At 34.3% G+C, this 17,798-nt stretch overlaps 1 protein-coding gene across 1 annotated transcript; it reads right to left on the minus strand.

Annotated features, from left to right (window-relative positions):
- Positions 1-628: 628 nt before the first annotated feature.
- LOC107714281 (TGF-beta receptor type-2-like) lies at positions 629-15,247 on the minus strand. Its single transcript, XM_016520096.1, has 10 exons — positions 15,054-15,247; positions 12,161-12,311; positions 9,640-9,740; positions 8,388-8,544; positions 7,532-7,722; positions 6,962-7,044; positions 5,287-5,553; positions 3,880-4,021; positions 3,033-3,157; positions 629-2,101 (listed from the first exon to the last, which is right to left on the minus strand). Exons 1-10 carry the CDS (start codon positions 15,172-15,174, stop codon positions 1,931-1,933), a joined length of 1,509 nt encoding a protein of 502 aa, XP_016375582.1. The 5' UTR covers positions 15,175-15,247; the 3' UTR covers positions 629-1,930.
- Positions 15,248-17,798: the final 2,551 nt, after the last annotated feature.

A 17,798-nucleotide genomic window follows, 5' to 3' on the forward strand; every position in this document is an offset into this window, starting at 1 on the left:
CTTCTTAACAATTTAACACATCCTTGCTGAATAAAAGTTTTAATTTCTTTCAAAAAAAGAAAGAATAAAAATGTACTGACCCCAAACTTTTGAACGGTAGTGTATATTTTTAGAAAAGATTTCTATTTTAAATAAACGCTCTTCTTTTTATCTTTTTATTCATCAGAGAATCCTGAAAAAAGTATCACAGTTTCCAAAAAAATATTTGGTTGATAATTCTAATAATAAATCAGCATATTAGAATGATTTCTGAAGATCATGTGACACTGAAGACTGGAGTAATGATGATGGAAATTCAGCTTTGCATCACAGAAATAAATTATATTTTAAAGGATATTAAAATAGAAACCATTATTTTATATTGTAATAACATTTTGCAAGATTACTGTTTTTTTTCTGTATTTTTGATCAAATAAATGCAGCCTTGATGAGCAGAAGAAACTCCTGTAAAAACATAAAAAATCATTCTAATGCCAAACTTATGAGTGTATATATGAGTAGTGAACACACACACACCGTTGCTCAAGGGTCTCACCTCAGTCGTGGTGTTGAGGGTGGAAGACAGCGCTGGTCATTCACTCCCCCAACAACAATACTGAGACTCGAACCCCTGACCTTTGAGATACAAGTCCGACTCTCTAACCAACAGGCCACAACTATGTACGCTGCTTTTTCATATTTTAATATCTAAGAAGAAACACTAAACTGTTATTGTGAGAGCGGCTGGGGCTGGAATAGTCTGTGAGCTTCCTAAACACCAATCTTATTCTGTATTCATGTGAAGTTGAATCTGTCCAGCAGAAGGCAGCAGATGATTTAATCAGAGTCAGACGGGCCTCCATCACGTCACACGTCACACACGACCAGACTCAAATCCTCACTAAATCCGCCGAGTATTCACAGTTCTGTTTATATACGTGATAGAAATCATTCCTGGCATAAAAGTGATTGCTTTTTGATTGATTCGGCCTGCTATGAAAGTGCTCGTCACTGTAAATAACCCAACTCTGTGTGAAAAGAAAAGATTAAATTTTTTTAAGAAATCAGGTTTTTTTTTCCCTAGACTCGCTTAAACGAAATAATCGCTCAGAATAAGACCAGAAACATGAATTCAGAGACTAATGGAGTTAAACTTGATTTCATGTTGATTTAAAGCACAAGTATTCAGCTGCAGTGTGTTTGCGGTCCATAAAACATAATTCACAAACAATGAAAGATTTTATGATGTTTTATAAAGATTTTAAACAAATGATTATATACTGTATGCATTGTAAAAAGTGCTCATTTTCTAGGCTTTTATACTTGCTTTCAGATGCTGAACCTGAAGAATTAGATCCTTATTAACTGATCATCAATATTCATCGAAATCAATCTCTGCTCTGTAAGGCACGTGTGTAAAAGTCTTCAGACGCTATTTTCACATTAATAAACAAACGGCTTCACCTGAGAGTCTCAAAATACAGCAGAATTCATATTTCATAATCCGGATCATCTTTGGCTTGCATGTTCTCTTTGGTTATTTTCTATATTTTCCTTTAATAAACACTTAAATCAGCTGGATTCGGTCTGATTTATCGCTCATAATCACCTCGGGGGTTTATAATACTGTCAGTTCACTAAAGGTCTCTTGGATTTTCTTGGTGCACGTCCCAGAATCCTTTGCGTCAGGATTCATGTTCCTCTGTGTTCGACTGTTTCACGTCAGCGAAGCAGATTTTCCCTGAAGCTTATAATGATTCATAACGAGCGACTGGCGTCATACACGCGCTCTGGATATGGAGTATGAGTTCATAGCTAAATAAACATCACCTGTACTGAACGCATGCATGGATTTGGCGTGTTTAGTTGTTCCTGTAAAGTGCAAATGTCCCACGTCTGTCTGAAACGGACTTTATCAGGTGATTCAGCAGACGGGGGTCCGGGTTCGGATCTACTTCTCGTCGTTCCCAGAATCCTGTGCGCTCTTGTCGTCGGAGCTGACAGACGAGATCACAGCGCTGCTGATTTCACTGATTCGCTCCACGATGCACTGCGCCGTCAGACGCGCCTCGGGGTCGTGATCCCAACACTCCTCTATGCTGGAGCTCAGCAGCTGAACGCCCTGATGATGAAGATATGAAAACAGTGTAAAAATAGATAAATGATCAAAATAAGATTCGACTGAATACATAAATAATGATTCAAATAAATAAATGAATTGTTAAAATAAATAATAAAGATTTAAAAAATACAATTATATTAAAATTAATAATTAAAATAGATAATAAAAACAGAATAAAATAAAATAAATGATAAAAATGGAAAAATAAATAAAAATAAGATTAAACTAAATATATAAATGATTAAAATGAATAACAGAATGATTATAATAAATAAAAATAGATTTAAATAAATAATACCAGTATAGTACTACAGTGAGTATAAAAATATATATATATAAATAACAAATATATTTGATTAAAATCAATAAAAAATAGATTAAAACAAATTATAACATTTTGATTTAAATAATAATTAAGTAGATTAATAAATATTAAATCTGCCAGCACAGTACTATAATGAGTAGATATTTAATATTATAGTTTTTGTTCATATTTTAACAAATATTTTTTTGCTTTCATATTGATTTTAGTGAGTTTAATTAATTTTGTTTAATTATTTTGTTATTTTTTTTCATTTTTATTATTTTTGGTTGTTTTTAAATATGTCTATATATTTTGAATTTTTTATTTAAGTTTAAGTTATTTTAGTTATGTGTTAGTTATAAGCTAAACTAAATGAAAATGAGAAATGTTGCTTTGGATAAAATAAGTTTAATATTTATATTTGATTTCAGTTCATATTTATTTTATTTCAAGTAAAATGTTTAAGTTTTAGTTAACTATAATAACCCTGCTGTAAATAAAAAAAGTCTGAATATGAACACCGTTGTCATTACAGAAGCACCAGAAGTTTCTTGGGGTCTGTGAATATTGTGTTTGATAATGAGGGGCTGTGGAGCGCTGGTTTAGTGAACTAGTTTAGGTAGTTACCGTGTGGTTACTCCAGCTGGCCGGTATCTCGGGTCTCAGTCGGTCTCTGATGACGTCGTCCTTCATGCTCTCCACACACAGATGATCCTTCAGCTTCCCGAACGGAGGCTCGTATTCCCGCACATCTGCACACACACACACACACACACCAGCCGTGAGTTTGACTGACAGCTCTGTGCTCAGAGGGGGCGGGGCATCACTGGAGAATGGCATTGTGGGAAGTGCGTCAGCAGGGTTTTAACCAGCCATTCACAACAAGCAACACAAATCTGGTAGTTTCCTGTCGCAAATACTCTTGAATCTGAAAGACCTTTAAACAACAACAAGAACAAAGCCATAGAGGAAGTGCACGGTGCAGGGACAGGAAGTGGGCTGTGTGACATGGCGCGTGTCACGGCTCATGACAGCGATGCTTCCTGTTTTTGACGCATGCATTTCCTGGGAACTTCTGAAGAAAGCTTGACTGATGCTTTTCAATAGTTATATATGTTAAAGACAAATACAAAAAAACCCTGTTATTTTAATACAATTTATATGTATTACATATTTATTAATATTATAACATTATGTAATATATATATAATATATATAATTAACCAATTTTATTAAAAATAACTACATCTTTTTGGGTATTTTTCTTTATTTTTAATTATATATTTTTTATATATATTTGTACTTAAATCAGACTGGGGAAGGGGTGTTTATTTTTGAAGATTTATGCATAATTTCTATGGCAAATTCTCTGCTGTGGTCTGTGGATTGGGATCAGGTGAGATGGACGGAGATTTGTCGTTCAGTGTGTGTGTGTGTAATATGGTGAGTGTAACCACTGATGGATGTTTCTCACCGCCGATGGCGCTGCATCTGGACGTGATTTCCCACAGAACCAGAGCCATGGAGTAAACGTCGGCCTGTTTGAAGGACTCGATGTTCTCCAGGTCCATCCTGGACTCCAGCACCTCAGGAGCCATATATCTTGCTGTTCCCACCTGAGAAAGACCAGCAGAGTGAAGAAAACACGTCCTTCAGGAGCATCAGCAGCAGAAAACACTCCCACTTATATAATGAATACTTACACTGAACTCAGACACATTATTGTGATAGATTTAATATGTTTAAAGGGGTCATATGATGCGATTTCAATTTTTCCTTTCTCTTTGGAGTGTTACAAGCTCTTGGCAAAATACAGACTTTTATTTTGAAATGCTTGTTTTTCCAGCTGTACAATGAGTTATACAGAACTAAAAACAAATTCTGCCTAAATATTGCTTTTAATGAAATGCTTTCATTTTAATTTTTTCTAGACTCCGAGAAAACATAAGCATTTGCGCTGCACTTTCAGATCAGTGTTGCACTTCCTCTTTAAATATAATGCTTTAATTCTTCTGACATCATCATCATCATTATTATTTTTGAGCATGTGGTTCAAACAGACGTCACTTTCTCTTTCAGTCTTTGATGTTATTTTATTATTTTTACACTTACACTGACCTCATCACGCTCAATAATTGTTATAACTAACCGTGAACCATCACTGTTATAAGGAAAACAATCATAGTGATTCATTTAAAAAACAAAAAACAAACAAACTATGGCATAAAACCAAACACTGATTGTAATTCATGTGTAATCTGTGTTGCATCTGCTAATTATGATTTTTATTAGAAATTAATTAGCACTAACATTCTTAAAACACAGACATTTTAATAAAGAAATGCAATGAATTACTAATACTATATAAACAAACAAATAATTAATTAATTATATATATATATATAAATTAGTTATTATGATTATAATTATATTTTAATATATACAGTATTTGAACATTATTTATATCTAATTTGTTATGATTTTTTTTTTCAAAATGCAATGGATTAGTATTATTAAATAAATAATATATAAACAATTACATTTAAAAAAATTTTTTTTAACTGTATACATGTAAGCATCATTTTATATATAATTTACAATGATTATAATTATATAATAATACTACTACATACTATCTAAAAAGTTTTATGATTTCAAATATATTAATTACATATTGAATATTTAAATTAAATAATTTCAATTATAATTATACATTTATATCTAATTTCTATTGATTTATAGAAATACACTGGGGTGTATTAGCATAATTCTTTGGGGCTGAGGTGGGACGATATGTTTTCTTGAAAGAAAAAAATTCCTGAAATTTTCCTGAAGATGACGCAGGGTTTCTAGCACTACACTCATTAGCTTACACTCTCACCTGTCCGCTGTTGGCCAGTTCTTCAGGAGACATGGAGTTATCGAGTCTCAGACTGAGACCGAAGTCGCACAGGCAGCAGCTGAGGTCCGCTTTCACCAGGACGTTCACGCTCTTCAGGTCGCGGTGCACGATGGGCGCTTTGGCGCGTCCGCACGGTGTCCGGTCGCCGTGGAGATGAGCCACGCCCCTCGCCAGAGACCAGCCCAACCGGCACAGCTCGTCCCAGCCAATCACGTGCTGCGTCAGGAACTCCTGCAGGTTTCCTCGCTCCATTGAACAATTTGTTTAAGCTGTCATAATTATGGACATGGTTAGGTGCCATAATTGATGTGTCATTAATAAAAACAAAGCTGTGATGGATGCTGTTACATAATATGTAAAAACTGATTTTTGAAAATTATTATACACGGTTTTTAAAATATATGTTTGAATACTTGTATTTTATTTTATATAATTATATAATTTAAAATGAAAATGATTCTAAATTATATATATATATATATATATACAGTGCCGCTTGAAAGTTTGTGAACCCTTTAGAATATATAATATTTTTGTCTCATTTGTTTGTTTGGGTTCTCTTTGTCTATTTTCAGGACTTGTGTGAAATTTTGATTATGTTTTGAGTCTAAAGATTCTAAAATTCTAAAGTGTTCACAAACTTTCAAGCAGCACTGTATATATGTATATAATCTATTTTCTAGAATGTTTGTCATTAGACAAGTTATAATTATCTCCATTTCCTATGTGATTGTCTGACTTTACACAACTTCCTGGAGTAAAAGCACACACGAAACAATACAATAAGCACTTCTGAGGAAGAGCTAACTAATCACTGTAATAGTAATTACAGTAACTAGTAATGTTAGTGGCATTAAACCTTTGAAACAGAGAGTTTTGTGTTTGGAAGCAACTAAACTAGATATTCACAAACATATATTTATTTAATATAAAAAGATCTTTTTTTCCCCAGTGTATTCAGTATTTTTTATCTTGTTTTCCAGTACAAATATATAAACATTATTAAACCAAGAAATTGATCAAAATGAAGTGAGTTTACGCTTAAAATGTCAGTGGAGTCAGAAAAATAATCTTGTTTTCCGACTGAGTTAAATTGATTTTTCTCACTCCACTGACAGATATTTGTTCTCGCTTCATTTTGATAAATTTCTCAGAAACCCAAACTTCTTATGTCACAGTGCATCTCTAATATATTTAGATATTTGTACTGAAAACAACAAGACCAAAACACAGACGCTGAACGTTACATTTGCAGTGTTTACATTCAGACGAACAGATATTTTCTGCACCAAAAGTTTCCTCCCAGAATCACATGATGCAGCTTCCTGTTTAGCTCATCTAAAACTAGATTCTAGCCATTTCTGAAGCAGAAATAAACATGAGTGATGCTTTCCTTGCGCAAAACTACCTAATGTTACGCGTTACAGTTAACACAGTGATGTGCGGCCCCATACAAACTGCACACGTGCACACATGCACACGCAGACGCACAGAAATAACACGCGGCTATAAAAACAACATTTCTGCCTGTGATGATCTATAAACACAGACAGGAAACCACACGTCTGAACGCTTCAGCAGCTCCACAGAGACATTATAGGAAACCGCTTGCACAATTTACCCAACAAATGCTTTTAAAATGATCTACACACACTGTGAAAGAGTCAAAACGTGACTTATGAGTCTTAATATTCTTATTCTGATCGAGAACGGCCCACTTAGACAGGAAGTGAACATCTGACAGATACAAGTTCAGAATAATTAAGATTTTTCAATGTTTTTGAAAGAGTCTCTTCTGCTCACCAAGGATGCTTTTATTTGATCAAAAATACTGTAAAATTGTGAAATATTATTATAATTTAGAAAAACTGTTTTCTATGTGAATATCTGTTAAACTGTAATTTATTTCTGTGATCAAAGCTGTATTTTCATCATCATTACTCCAGTCTTCAGTGTCACATGATCTTCAGAAATCATTCTAATATGCTGATTTGCTGCTTAAGAAACATTTCTGATTATTATCAATGTTGAAAACAGTTGTGCTGCACAATATTTTTGTGGAACCCGTGATACGTTTTGTTTTTCAGGATTCACAGATGAATAGAAAGTTTAAAAGAACAGCATTTATTTGAAATAGAAATCGTCTGTAACATTATAACGGTCACTTTTGATCAATTCAATGCATCCTTGATTAATAAAAGTGTTAATTTCTTGAGCGTCTTACCGTAAGTGAAGAAGAGCTGTGCGTTGCACTCTTCCTCATTGCAGGAGCAGATGTAGAAATCCTCCTCCATGCCCTTGACCTGCTTCATCAGACAGACGGTGTTGTTGTAGTCCGTCAGATACTGGCCGTGAAACGGGAGCGCCGGATTGTGACACACCGTCTCGATGATGGCGTTCCCTTTATTTCTCCTCCTGAAACACAACATGCACATTGTGAGTGCATTGACTTTTATTCAGTTATTCTGAGATTACCAGAAGTGTTTTACTACTATAAAAGTCTGTGAATGAATACTTATGTTCATCTAGACTTGTGCCGGTATTCGGTAATGCGATATATCATGGTAATGAATATGCACGGTATTGTTATCGTGGGCACTTCTAAATACCGTGAATAATTATATATTACAAATAATTCAGAATTTTGAATGCATTTTAAGAATACTTTTCCCATAACTGGTCAAAATGCAGAAAAAGAAAAAATAGAAAAAAAACATGTGACAGAAAGCATTTAAAGAAGTGTTTTTTTTCTTGATCATTCTAACTGTGCGTTTTCACTCTCAGAGTTGAAACTGGAACTATTTCCTGCGGGATTCTCTGGAAGACAGACAGGATTTCCTGTATCACAGTGAAGCCATTTCCTGATTAATGCAGTCGTGGTCGACATACGGTCATTCAGACTGAACGAACACAGAGAGTTCACATAGCGAATGATGAATGTCTAGACAGCAGTGCTATTGAACGGGGAGTAGATGATTCTGCTTCTCAACAGTGTTATTTTAGCATCATTGAGATTCATATTTGCAGATTGAGTCTGTAAACAAAGACATAGATGTATAACACAGAAAAGTGACGCGTACCAGGCGCTGACGCACACCTCGTCGGGATTCTCGCAGATGGCGGTGATGTTGCACGAGGATTCGCAGACGCCGGTGGCGTTACACGCCGTAGATTCAATGTCACAGAACTTACAGAGCTGAGGAAGTCTGAACGCGCCTTTCGTTTCTGATGTATGCACTGCAAAAACACACAGAGAAAAATGTATCCATATTATTCATTCACTCATTCTCTGCATTACAATCATTTCAAATGAATTACACTTGAAACTATTAAAACTAGTATTATTTACTCAAACTCGAAACCAGTACGTAGAAAAAGTTGACACTTTTGACAAATCTTCACTGAGCTGTATAAAACTAGCCGTTTTATACACATGTATGTATTTATCTGGTAACACTTTAAAATAAGGTTTCATTTTTTAACAGTAGTCATGTTATGTTAGTTAACATGAACTACCAACAAAAACCATTTTACAGCATTTATTAATCTTAATTAATGCTCATTTCAACATTTACTAATACATTTCAAAATCAAAAGGTTTATTCTACACACACACACACACATACACACACACACACACACACACGTAGCACGAGCAGTTGTTTTTGATTTGAATTAGATTGTATAATTTCAAGCAGAAACAGAACGGTCTGCCTTTAAATTTGTGAAATTATGCTACATCAGACACCTGCACAAAACAAAACCAGCAGACGGACTGAATGAAAATGCACATTCACTCTCTGACAGCAGGTGGCGCTAATGGAACAGCAGCGATACAGCGTTTCCTTGGTTACCTATCCACCTTATTTTTCAATGCAGAAGTAAGCTGTTTTCTGTGAATGTGTGAGACTTAAGGGGAAGAATAACAACATGCAGTAAATGCTAAAACTGTTTGCACTACGAATCATTGTGTTCATAGTTAAGATAATACAATGAAATAATATGGCGAGACACAAGTTTGCAATATCAAGCAGCAAAATGAGCTGTTTTGTGCAGCTAAAAGTAGCTGGAAGCAGATGACACCAGAAGCCAGACACATAAAAGTTACAAATAGCTGCACCCACTCTTACGGGAAGAATAAGGTGGATAAGTAAGGGATCATGCATAAATCTGCGGAGGCAACCTTCGCTTCGCATCAGGTGGTTCTTTGCCACTACATCGTGCATTAAAATTGTTTAATGCACAGCTAGCCGTGCATTATCCCACTTATACCATGGTTGCCAGCAGTGACAAGTTAAAGCTGTTAATGATGTTTGCAGAGCAATATTTGACCGGAAGGGTAAAAATAAGATCTCTGTCTGCGAATGATGTAAAGTGGCTGCATCGGGTCATGACACATCGTCTCCACCGTCACAACTCCATTCTCCCTCCACCTGAAAGAGAGAAATCTACTTATACTTATTCTGCACTATGAAGTATGTATAGTCTGCAAAGCATGCAGAGTCAATATCCTGATGCTCTATTACATTTGTCAAAATGTGCAGAATTATAACAGAACTCATTGTGTGTAATACGGTATCCCAAAATGCAATGAGCTCAACCTATCATTTCCAGTGCTACAAATAAACCGGAAATTATATAGTAAAACTGTAAAATCTCATCAGACTGTCAAAAGTAGACTAACAATTATATATATTTTATATGCATACATAATATATAAAATATTCAAAATATATTCATACATAAATGCATATTGAAGTAACGAAAATGTATCATGGTTATTATTTATTTAGTTAACTAAAACTAAAACCATAAAAATAATTTTTCATTACTTGAAATAAAATAAACATCAACTGAAAAAAAATATATATTAAAAACCTTATAATTTATATTATTTCAGTTAGATGCAACTTGCAAATGTCAAGATTTTTCATCTACTAAAATACTTAAAGTATTAAAATACCTAAAACTAAAATAAATATTAATAAAAACTGTATAGACATATTTACAATATATATATATCTATATACAAAAAAAAAAGACAAAATCAACAAATGATTAAAACTTTAAAATGTAAATGTTAAAAAAATGAATTCAAAATATTATCATAATAATTTGGGGGAAAAAATTAAAAACACCTTTAGCTACATTTATCATTTTCATTTAGTTTAGCTTGATGTACTAAAATAACTACAACTGAAATAAAATTTATAAAAATTATAGAAATAGTAAAAAAAAAAAATATATATATATATATATATATGTGAGGTAAGTATATTAGAGTAAATATACTGAGGTGAATGTGTGGTTTGTACGCGGAACTGCTGAGGTCAGTTCACAGACTGTAAAAAAGAGACCGTTTAACTGCTGTTCACGCGCATCTGTATTTTAAACATACTCATGTTGTCGTAAAAACCCGTTTGATTTAAAATGCCTTTGTAATACAAATTATTATGCGATAAATTAAGTTTTGTTTAATTTAAAAAAATAAATATTGATTTAGCAACAATTACAGAAAAAAGGTTGTAAACTGGTCATTTGGCGCCATCACCTGGTTAAACATGGTAGTGTTAAAAAATAACCGTGGAATTGCGATATATATATATATATATATATATACAACTAAAAATTAAAAAATAAAAGCTATAATAGTATCTCAATAAAACAAAAATAAATATATGATTCATGAATTTATTCCATGAAATGTTTATCATTAAATAGTGCTTACGCCGTCACGTAATTTAAAAACATAGTAGGCAGTGCACAGTATATACAGTTTTAAAACTAGTATGTGAAATAGTTGTGCAGTGTGTCCAGTAAACATGCAGTAAGAGTAACAGTAAGTCAGTTGTGTTCAGTCAGCTGATTTACACCAGCGTTTGTTTATTTTGGGTTCTTGTTCCTGTATCTTCTGCTGCATGGAAAGTGAAACAAGCTAACATTGCGCTTTCTCTTTTTATGTAATAATCACTACAAACCAAACTACAACACCCATAATGCAGCAAAAATACAGGTTTGTTTGTTACGCATCTATATCTATATCAAAGATGGTTTAGAAAAAGAGTTATTGTAGTTAAGTTTTGTAGTTAACGTCACAGAAGAAACTTTTAAAGTTCTGTTTCTTTACATCCATCTACATTCTGGTGCTAAAGAACATGCAACAACATCAAGAACTTCATGAATTTGCAAAGAACTTACCGTAAATAAATCATTCACCCAAAAAATTTAAATGAGGAGAGAATTATCATTTTTTGGATGCACTGTCCTTTTAAAAGTGATTTTCAGACTGAAAAGTTTTGGTTTTAATTTTTAAAAAAAAATCAAGAAGATTTACTATCAGCACACTGTCTTCATGCTCATTTGTTAAAGGAATCATTGAGCCAAAAATGAAAATTTGCAAAAAATATACTCACCCTCAGATCATCCAAGATGTAGATGAGTTTGCTTCTTCATCAGATTTGTAGAAATGTAGCATTGCATCAGTGTCTCAGCAACAAATCAGATGACTTTTTAAGTAAAGGAAGTGTTACTATTATAGATTATGGACTCATATTTTAGTTACAAACGTCTTAATGATGGATTGGTTTCAGCTTTTGTCTTCTCCAGATGTTAACTGATGGACTGGAGTGCTGTGGATTACTTGTGGATTACTGTGATGTTTTTATCAGCTGATCCAAATCTGATGAAGAAACAAACTCATCTACATCTTGGATGATCTCAGAGTAAATCTTCAGCTAATGTTCATTTTTAGGTGAACTCTTGCTTTAAGTGAAGAATGCTGCATCACGTCTGAGAGCGTGTTGGAACAGACCCCAGCGCAGCTGCATGATTCATGTTCACGAGTGCATCATACCAGACGGCGGCGCAGACGTCATCTGGACTCGGGCAGACCTTTGATACGCTGCAGTTCGCGATGCACTGATACGACTTGCAGCTGGCCGGCTGAGGGTCACATGACTTACACACACTGTGTGGATTGGCTGTGTGAAGCAGAGCTGATGCACCTGAGAGACACAAGCAGAGGCAAGATCAGAACAGTATTTAGATACTATTATAGCTTTTATCAATATTTTGAATTCGTTTTTATTTTTATATGTTATTTTTTTTATTGTAGTCAAAGTTCTAGTAATTTTATGGATTTTTATAATTGCATTAAATGTCTATATAATTTTTTGTAATAATTTTAAGAAATAAAGTAGCTGAAATTATTTTTTAAATATTTTATTTCAGTTAATGTTTTCATTTTAAGTTACATTTTTTCCTGTTTTATTTTTAATGAACTATAATAACCCTGGATCAGACAAAAGTTGCATTTTTTATGTGCTTAGTTAATGGATGGTTGATATTCAAATTGATCTGTCAAAAACTGACTTCATAAATCCACTGAAAAACACCAGCTGATTCATAGACATTGTGCAAACTGCAACGCGACGTTAGTTTAGACCCCAAACACATGTGTTAATAAAAAAATAAAAAAAACATTTTCTACAGCAACAAGCATTTGATGACGTCTCAACATTCGGCTAGACGTTGCTTCAGTATCTGCGTCTGCCAGGAAAATAAACGCAAACACATGCTGCATCACTGTTAGCTGCGGTAAATGGACACGGAGCTTTGAGAAATGAGATATTTGGATCTTCAGGACCTCTTAAATGCAACCGCAGGTTTATGTTGTTACACGCTAAACCTGAGAAACATCTGTGTGGATGTACACTATGTGTTACTTTAGTGAAGGACAGTGAGGACGAAACACCTGCAACCTCATTTAAGATGAATTGATTTTTTATTTGATCTAAATACAAATCTACTACAAGTTGCATTAAATTAATAAATGCCTCTGTATTTTTTTTTCTAAATAGGCCTATATATACAGTATATATACTATTATTAGCATTATGTTTTAATACAATTCATTATATTATTATTTTATTATAATTGTGACATATCATCAGGGTAAATAGTTATGATTTGTTTATGTATTGTATATGAGTTTATATTAATATTTTGAATGTTTTTATTTTTATACTTTCAGATTTATTTATTTTTAGCATTTTTTGGTGTTTTTGTCATTTCTATTGTTTTTTTCTATAGTTTTTATTAGTTTTATTTCATTTTTAGTTTGAGTTATTTTAGTACATCAAGTTAAACTAAATGAACACGATTTATTTAATTTATTTATTATTTATTATACAATTTATACAATAATAAATATAATTTATAATTTATTTGTTTTTATTTCAGTCAACGTTTATTTCAAATAACGATTTTGGTTACACTTTATTTTAAGGTGTCCTTGTTACAGAATAATTATAAGTACTGAGTAATATTAATTAACTACATGTACTTACTATATGGTTAGGGTTTGGCTTAGGGTTACTTGCATGTAATTATGCATAATTACATGCAAGTAACCCTAAGCCAAACCCTAACCATATAGTAAGTACATGTAGTTAATTAATATTACTCAATACTTATAATTATTCTGTAACAAGGACACCTTAAAACCGATTTTTTTTTTTTATGGCTTTAATTTTAGTTAATTATAATAGTGGAGACTGGTGATGGTTGTAACACGGGTCAATTGTAACACTTCCAATCTCTCCAATCAGGGACAAATCCCCTGATTCACTTCACTCTTGCTTAGTTTAGTCCTTATTTCACACGTGATGAAGAAGATCCCTGGGGCAGACAGCAGATTTTAGAGGGGAAAAACTCATTTTGATGTAACGACAGTAACCTTTTTTACTTATTTACTTTTGTGATGGCAGTCCTTGCTTTGTAGTTAAACTCATCAAAGTCTGTGTAGATATTTCTTAATGCAAGTTTCTGTGCTAATGTTTTGGTTGTTAGCTATGGGGAGCTATGTCTACAAGACTCGGGGTTAGCTGTAACATCAATGAAACATTTTGCAGCTTACCCCAAGCTAATTTTAGTTGTATTGGTATGTTTTCTTTGAATTTCAGTAAGAGAAAGACAAACTGAGTGATGTCTCTCAGCACTTTGAATTATAACTGACAGTAACAAACATGCTCACACACAAACACAATGTTCAAGTGTTCAACTTTTCTTTTATTGTGGCCAATTGCCAATTACTGACAGAAACATGCTTGCACACACACACACACACACACAACACACACACTAATTATGTTGAAAAGTCAGTGTTTTTTGTCATAATCCTCATTTCATAATGTTACATTTCACCCTGGGGGATATTACATTGTTACATGTGAATTGTAACATTTCACTCCTCGTGTTTGAAACTAAACCATGAATTTTCTGTTTGTGCTGCAAATATAACAGCTGCGTCATGTAACAGCAGACACTTGTAACTAGTTTGTATCACATTTTAAACGCACTGGCTTAAAAGAACTCCAAGATACAGATAGAAATGTCAAAAATGTTACAACCGGTCTCCCCCTATTTACCCTTACTTTATCATGACACCACCACAGCACTAGTTACTAGTTAAACTGTGGTAAATATTTGACCGAATTCCCATAGTGATGTCGTAACAAAACACTGCCATGATTTTAAAGCATGAGTAAATAAAACAATGACAAAATTGGATTCGTTTCAAACAAACACACACACACACACAAACGCACGAGGAAACGTGTGTCAGACTCGTGCTGTCCGACAGTTCCAGACACTGAAAGAGGAACTAATAATTAATCTATTTACACCCCATAAACACTGAGTTTGACGCGTCGCGTCACAGTAACGAGACTGAAGCGGAAACTCACCAGACATCAGACACACGAGAAGAACCGATCCAAAAGCGACACGCTCCATTACCCGCTCCATCGCGTTTGACCCCCGGATCGATGCTTTTATATCGGCTCGCGTCTCATTCTCCTCCCTCATCTGAGAGGAAGCGCGCGGTGATGGACGTGAGTCACAGATGAGACAGGAAATATACGTGAAGAGCGAGCTCTGCCTCTGAGGGAGGAAGCGCCTCTTTTCCTGCTTTACTTTCTCAAAACCGCTACTGCTGCCACTGTGTCAGTACATACTGCGCACACTCACTAGACAACACCTTAGGGCAGCTCTAAAGCTGCTGCGCACCACATAGACAGCATTATGGGCATCATATACTGAATTGCCTACATAGACAACATTTTAAGGCATCTCAAGTGAGTTTCCTATAAACACGACATTTGTCTCATATTCTCAAAACCTAGATAAACAACTTTTCTGGGCGTCGTAGTCTCAAAACCTAGAGATTTTCCTACATAGACAGCATTTCTGAGCATTCTAGTCTCAACACCTAGTGAGGTGCCTACATAGACTGCATTTCTGGGCAAAACCTAGAGAGTTTCCTACATATATAATATTCTAGGTGTCATACTCTCATTGAGTTTCCTACATAGACAGTTTTTTTAGGCATCATAGTCTCAAAACAGAGAGAGCTGCCTACATAGAGAGCATTTCGGAGCATTCTTAAAACCTGAGGTGCCTACATAGAAATAAAATGTAGGCATCAATCTCAAAACCTATTGAGTTTCCTACATAGACAGCATTATGGACATCATATTCTGAGTTGCCTACATAGACAACATTTTAAGGCATCTCAAGTGAGTTTCCTATAAACACAACATATATTCTCAAAACCTAGATAAACAACATTTCTGGGTGTCAGTCTCAAGAGTTTCCCCATGCATATGCAGCATTTTAGGCATCATAATCTCAAAACATATGAGTTTACAACTTAAACAGCATTTCTTGGCATCATAGTCTCAAAACCTAGTGTATTGCCTACATAGACAGCATATTATCTTTAAGCTGATGTCCGAAGCTGCTAAGCACCCTAAATAGACAGATTTTTTTTTGCAAGATAGGCAGTGAGTTTCCTATATAGACAGCATTTCTGAGCATTCTAGTCTCAAAACCTAGAGAGGTTCCTACATAGAAAACATTGTTAGGCGTCAGTCTCAAAACCTGTTGAGTTTCCTATAGACTGCATTTCTGGGCAAAACCTAGAGAGTTTCCTACATATGTAATATTTTAGGTGTCATACTCTCAAAACCTATTGAGTGTCCTACATAGACAGCTTTTTTTAGGCATCATAGTCTCAAAACAGAGAGCTGCCTACATGGACATCATTTCTGAGCATTCTCAAAACCTAGTGAGGTGCCTACATAGAAAACATTAGTCTATTGTCTATAGACCTATTGAGTTGAGAGTTTCCTATATATAAAATTTTAGGCGTCATAGTCTCAAAACCTATTGAGTTTCCTACATAGACAGCATTTCTGAGCATTCTAGTCTCAAAACCTAGTGAGTTGTGAAACATTTTAGGCAAAATAGTCTCAAACCCTATTGATTTGTCTACATAGACAGCATTTCTTTGCTTCTCAAAACCTAGTGAGTTGCCTATGTTTTTTAGGCATCATAGTCTCAAAGCCTAGTGAGTTTCCTACTAAATGCAGACTGCATTTTTGGCATCATACTGTAGTCTCAAAATGTAGGGAGTTTCCTGCATAGACAGCATTGCTGGGAATCATAGTTTCTATACTGAGAGTTGCCTACATACTGTATATAACATTTTAGGCACCATAATCTTAAACTGCCTACACAGACTGCATTTTTAGGCATCATCGTCAAAAAATCTACAAAGACAGACTTTTGGCACATGTCCTATAACCTAAAGAGCTGTTTACCTAGACATCATTTTTTGGCATCTCTAAAACTTATAAGAACCTTACATAGATAGCATTTCTGGGCATCAGTGTCTCAAAACCTAGTGAGTTGCCTACACAGACAGCATTTTTAGGCACCTATAACCTAATGAGCAGTCATAGACATAAGTTTTAGGCATTTTAAAACTTAGCAAGCTGCCTACATAGACAGCATTTTGTAGACATTTGCTCTCAAAAGTTACCAATATGCCAGTTTAGGCTGCATTTCTGAGCATGTGCCTCACATGGTGAGCTTCACGCCTACACGGCATTTTTGGCCATCTCAAAACCTTGCAAACTGCCCACCTACAGTAGTAAGACATCAAACGCATTCTGTGAGCCGCCTAACTACAGCATTTCTGAGCATCATAGGCACATAAAAATGTTTTTGAAGTGCAGTCAAAGTTTATAATCTCATTGTTTAGGCCAAAATATGCTGTCTGTTTAGGTGGCACAATAGGGTTTGAGACACAGACACAAGCATCACCTAAACAAGTCATGAGTGAGAAAAACAAAACAAGAAATGACTCAGTAGCAACAAATCTAGACCAAAGAAAGAAAACAGTGCAAAACAACCGATGCACATGAACTAAAATTAAGATAAGTCTTGTTTTTGGAGAAACTGATCAGTATTAAGACTGTCTTTAAGTTTAAAATGAGAAAAATCTGCTAATGGGGTCAGAAAAATAAGCTTAATTCAAAGGGGAAACACATTTATTAGCATGCATCACACTTTTTATCTCATGCAGTTCTGCTTTCCAAGTGAATGCATTCAGGTTTAATTATCTAAAGACCATTAATTAAGACAAA

This window comes from Sinocyclocheilus rhinocerous, unplaced genomic scaffold (genome assembly GCF_001515625.1).
Source record: "Sinocyclocheilus rhinocerous isolate Xijiao unplaced genomic scaffold, SAMN03320098_v1.1 scaffold1230, whole genome shotgun sequence".
In the NCBI taxonomy this organism is placed as follows: Eukaryota; Metazoa; Chordata; class Actinopteri; order Cypriniformes; family Cyprinidae; genus Sinocyclocheilus; species Sinocyclocheilus rhinocerous.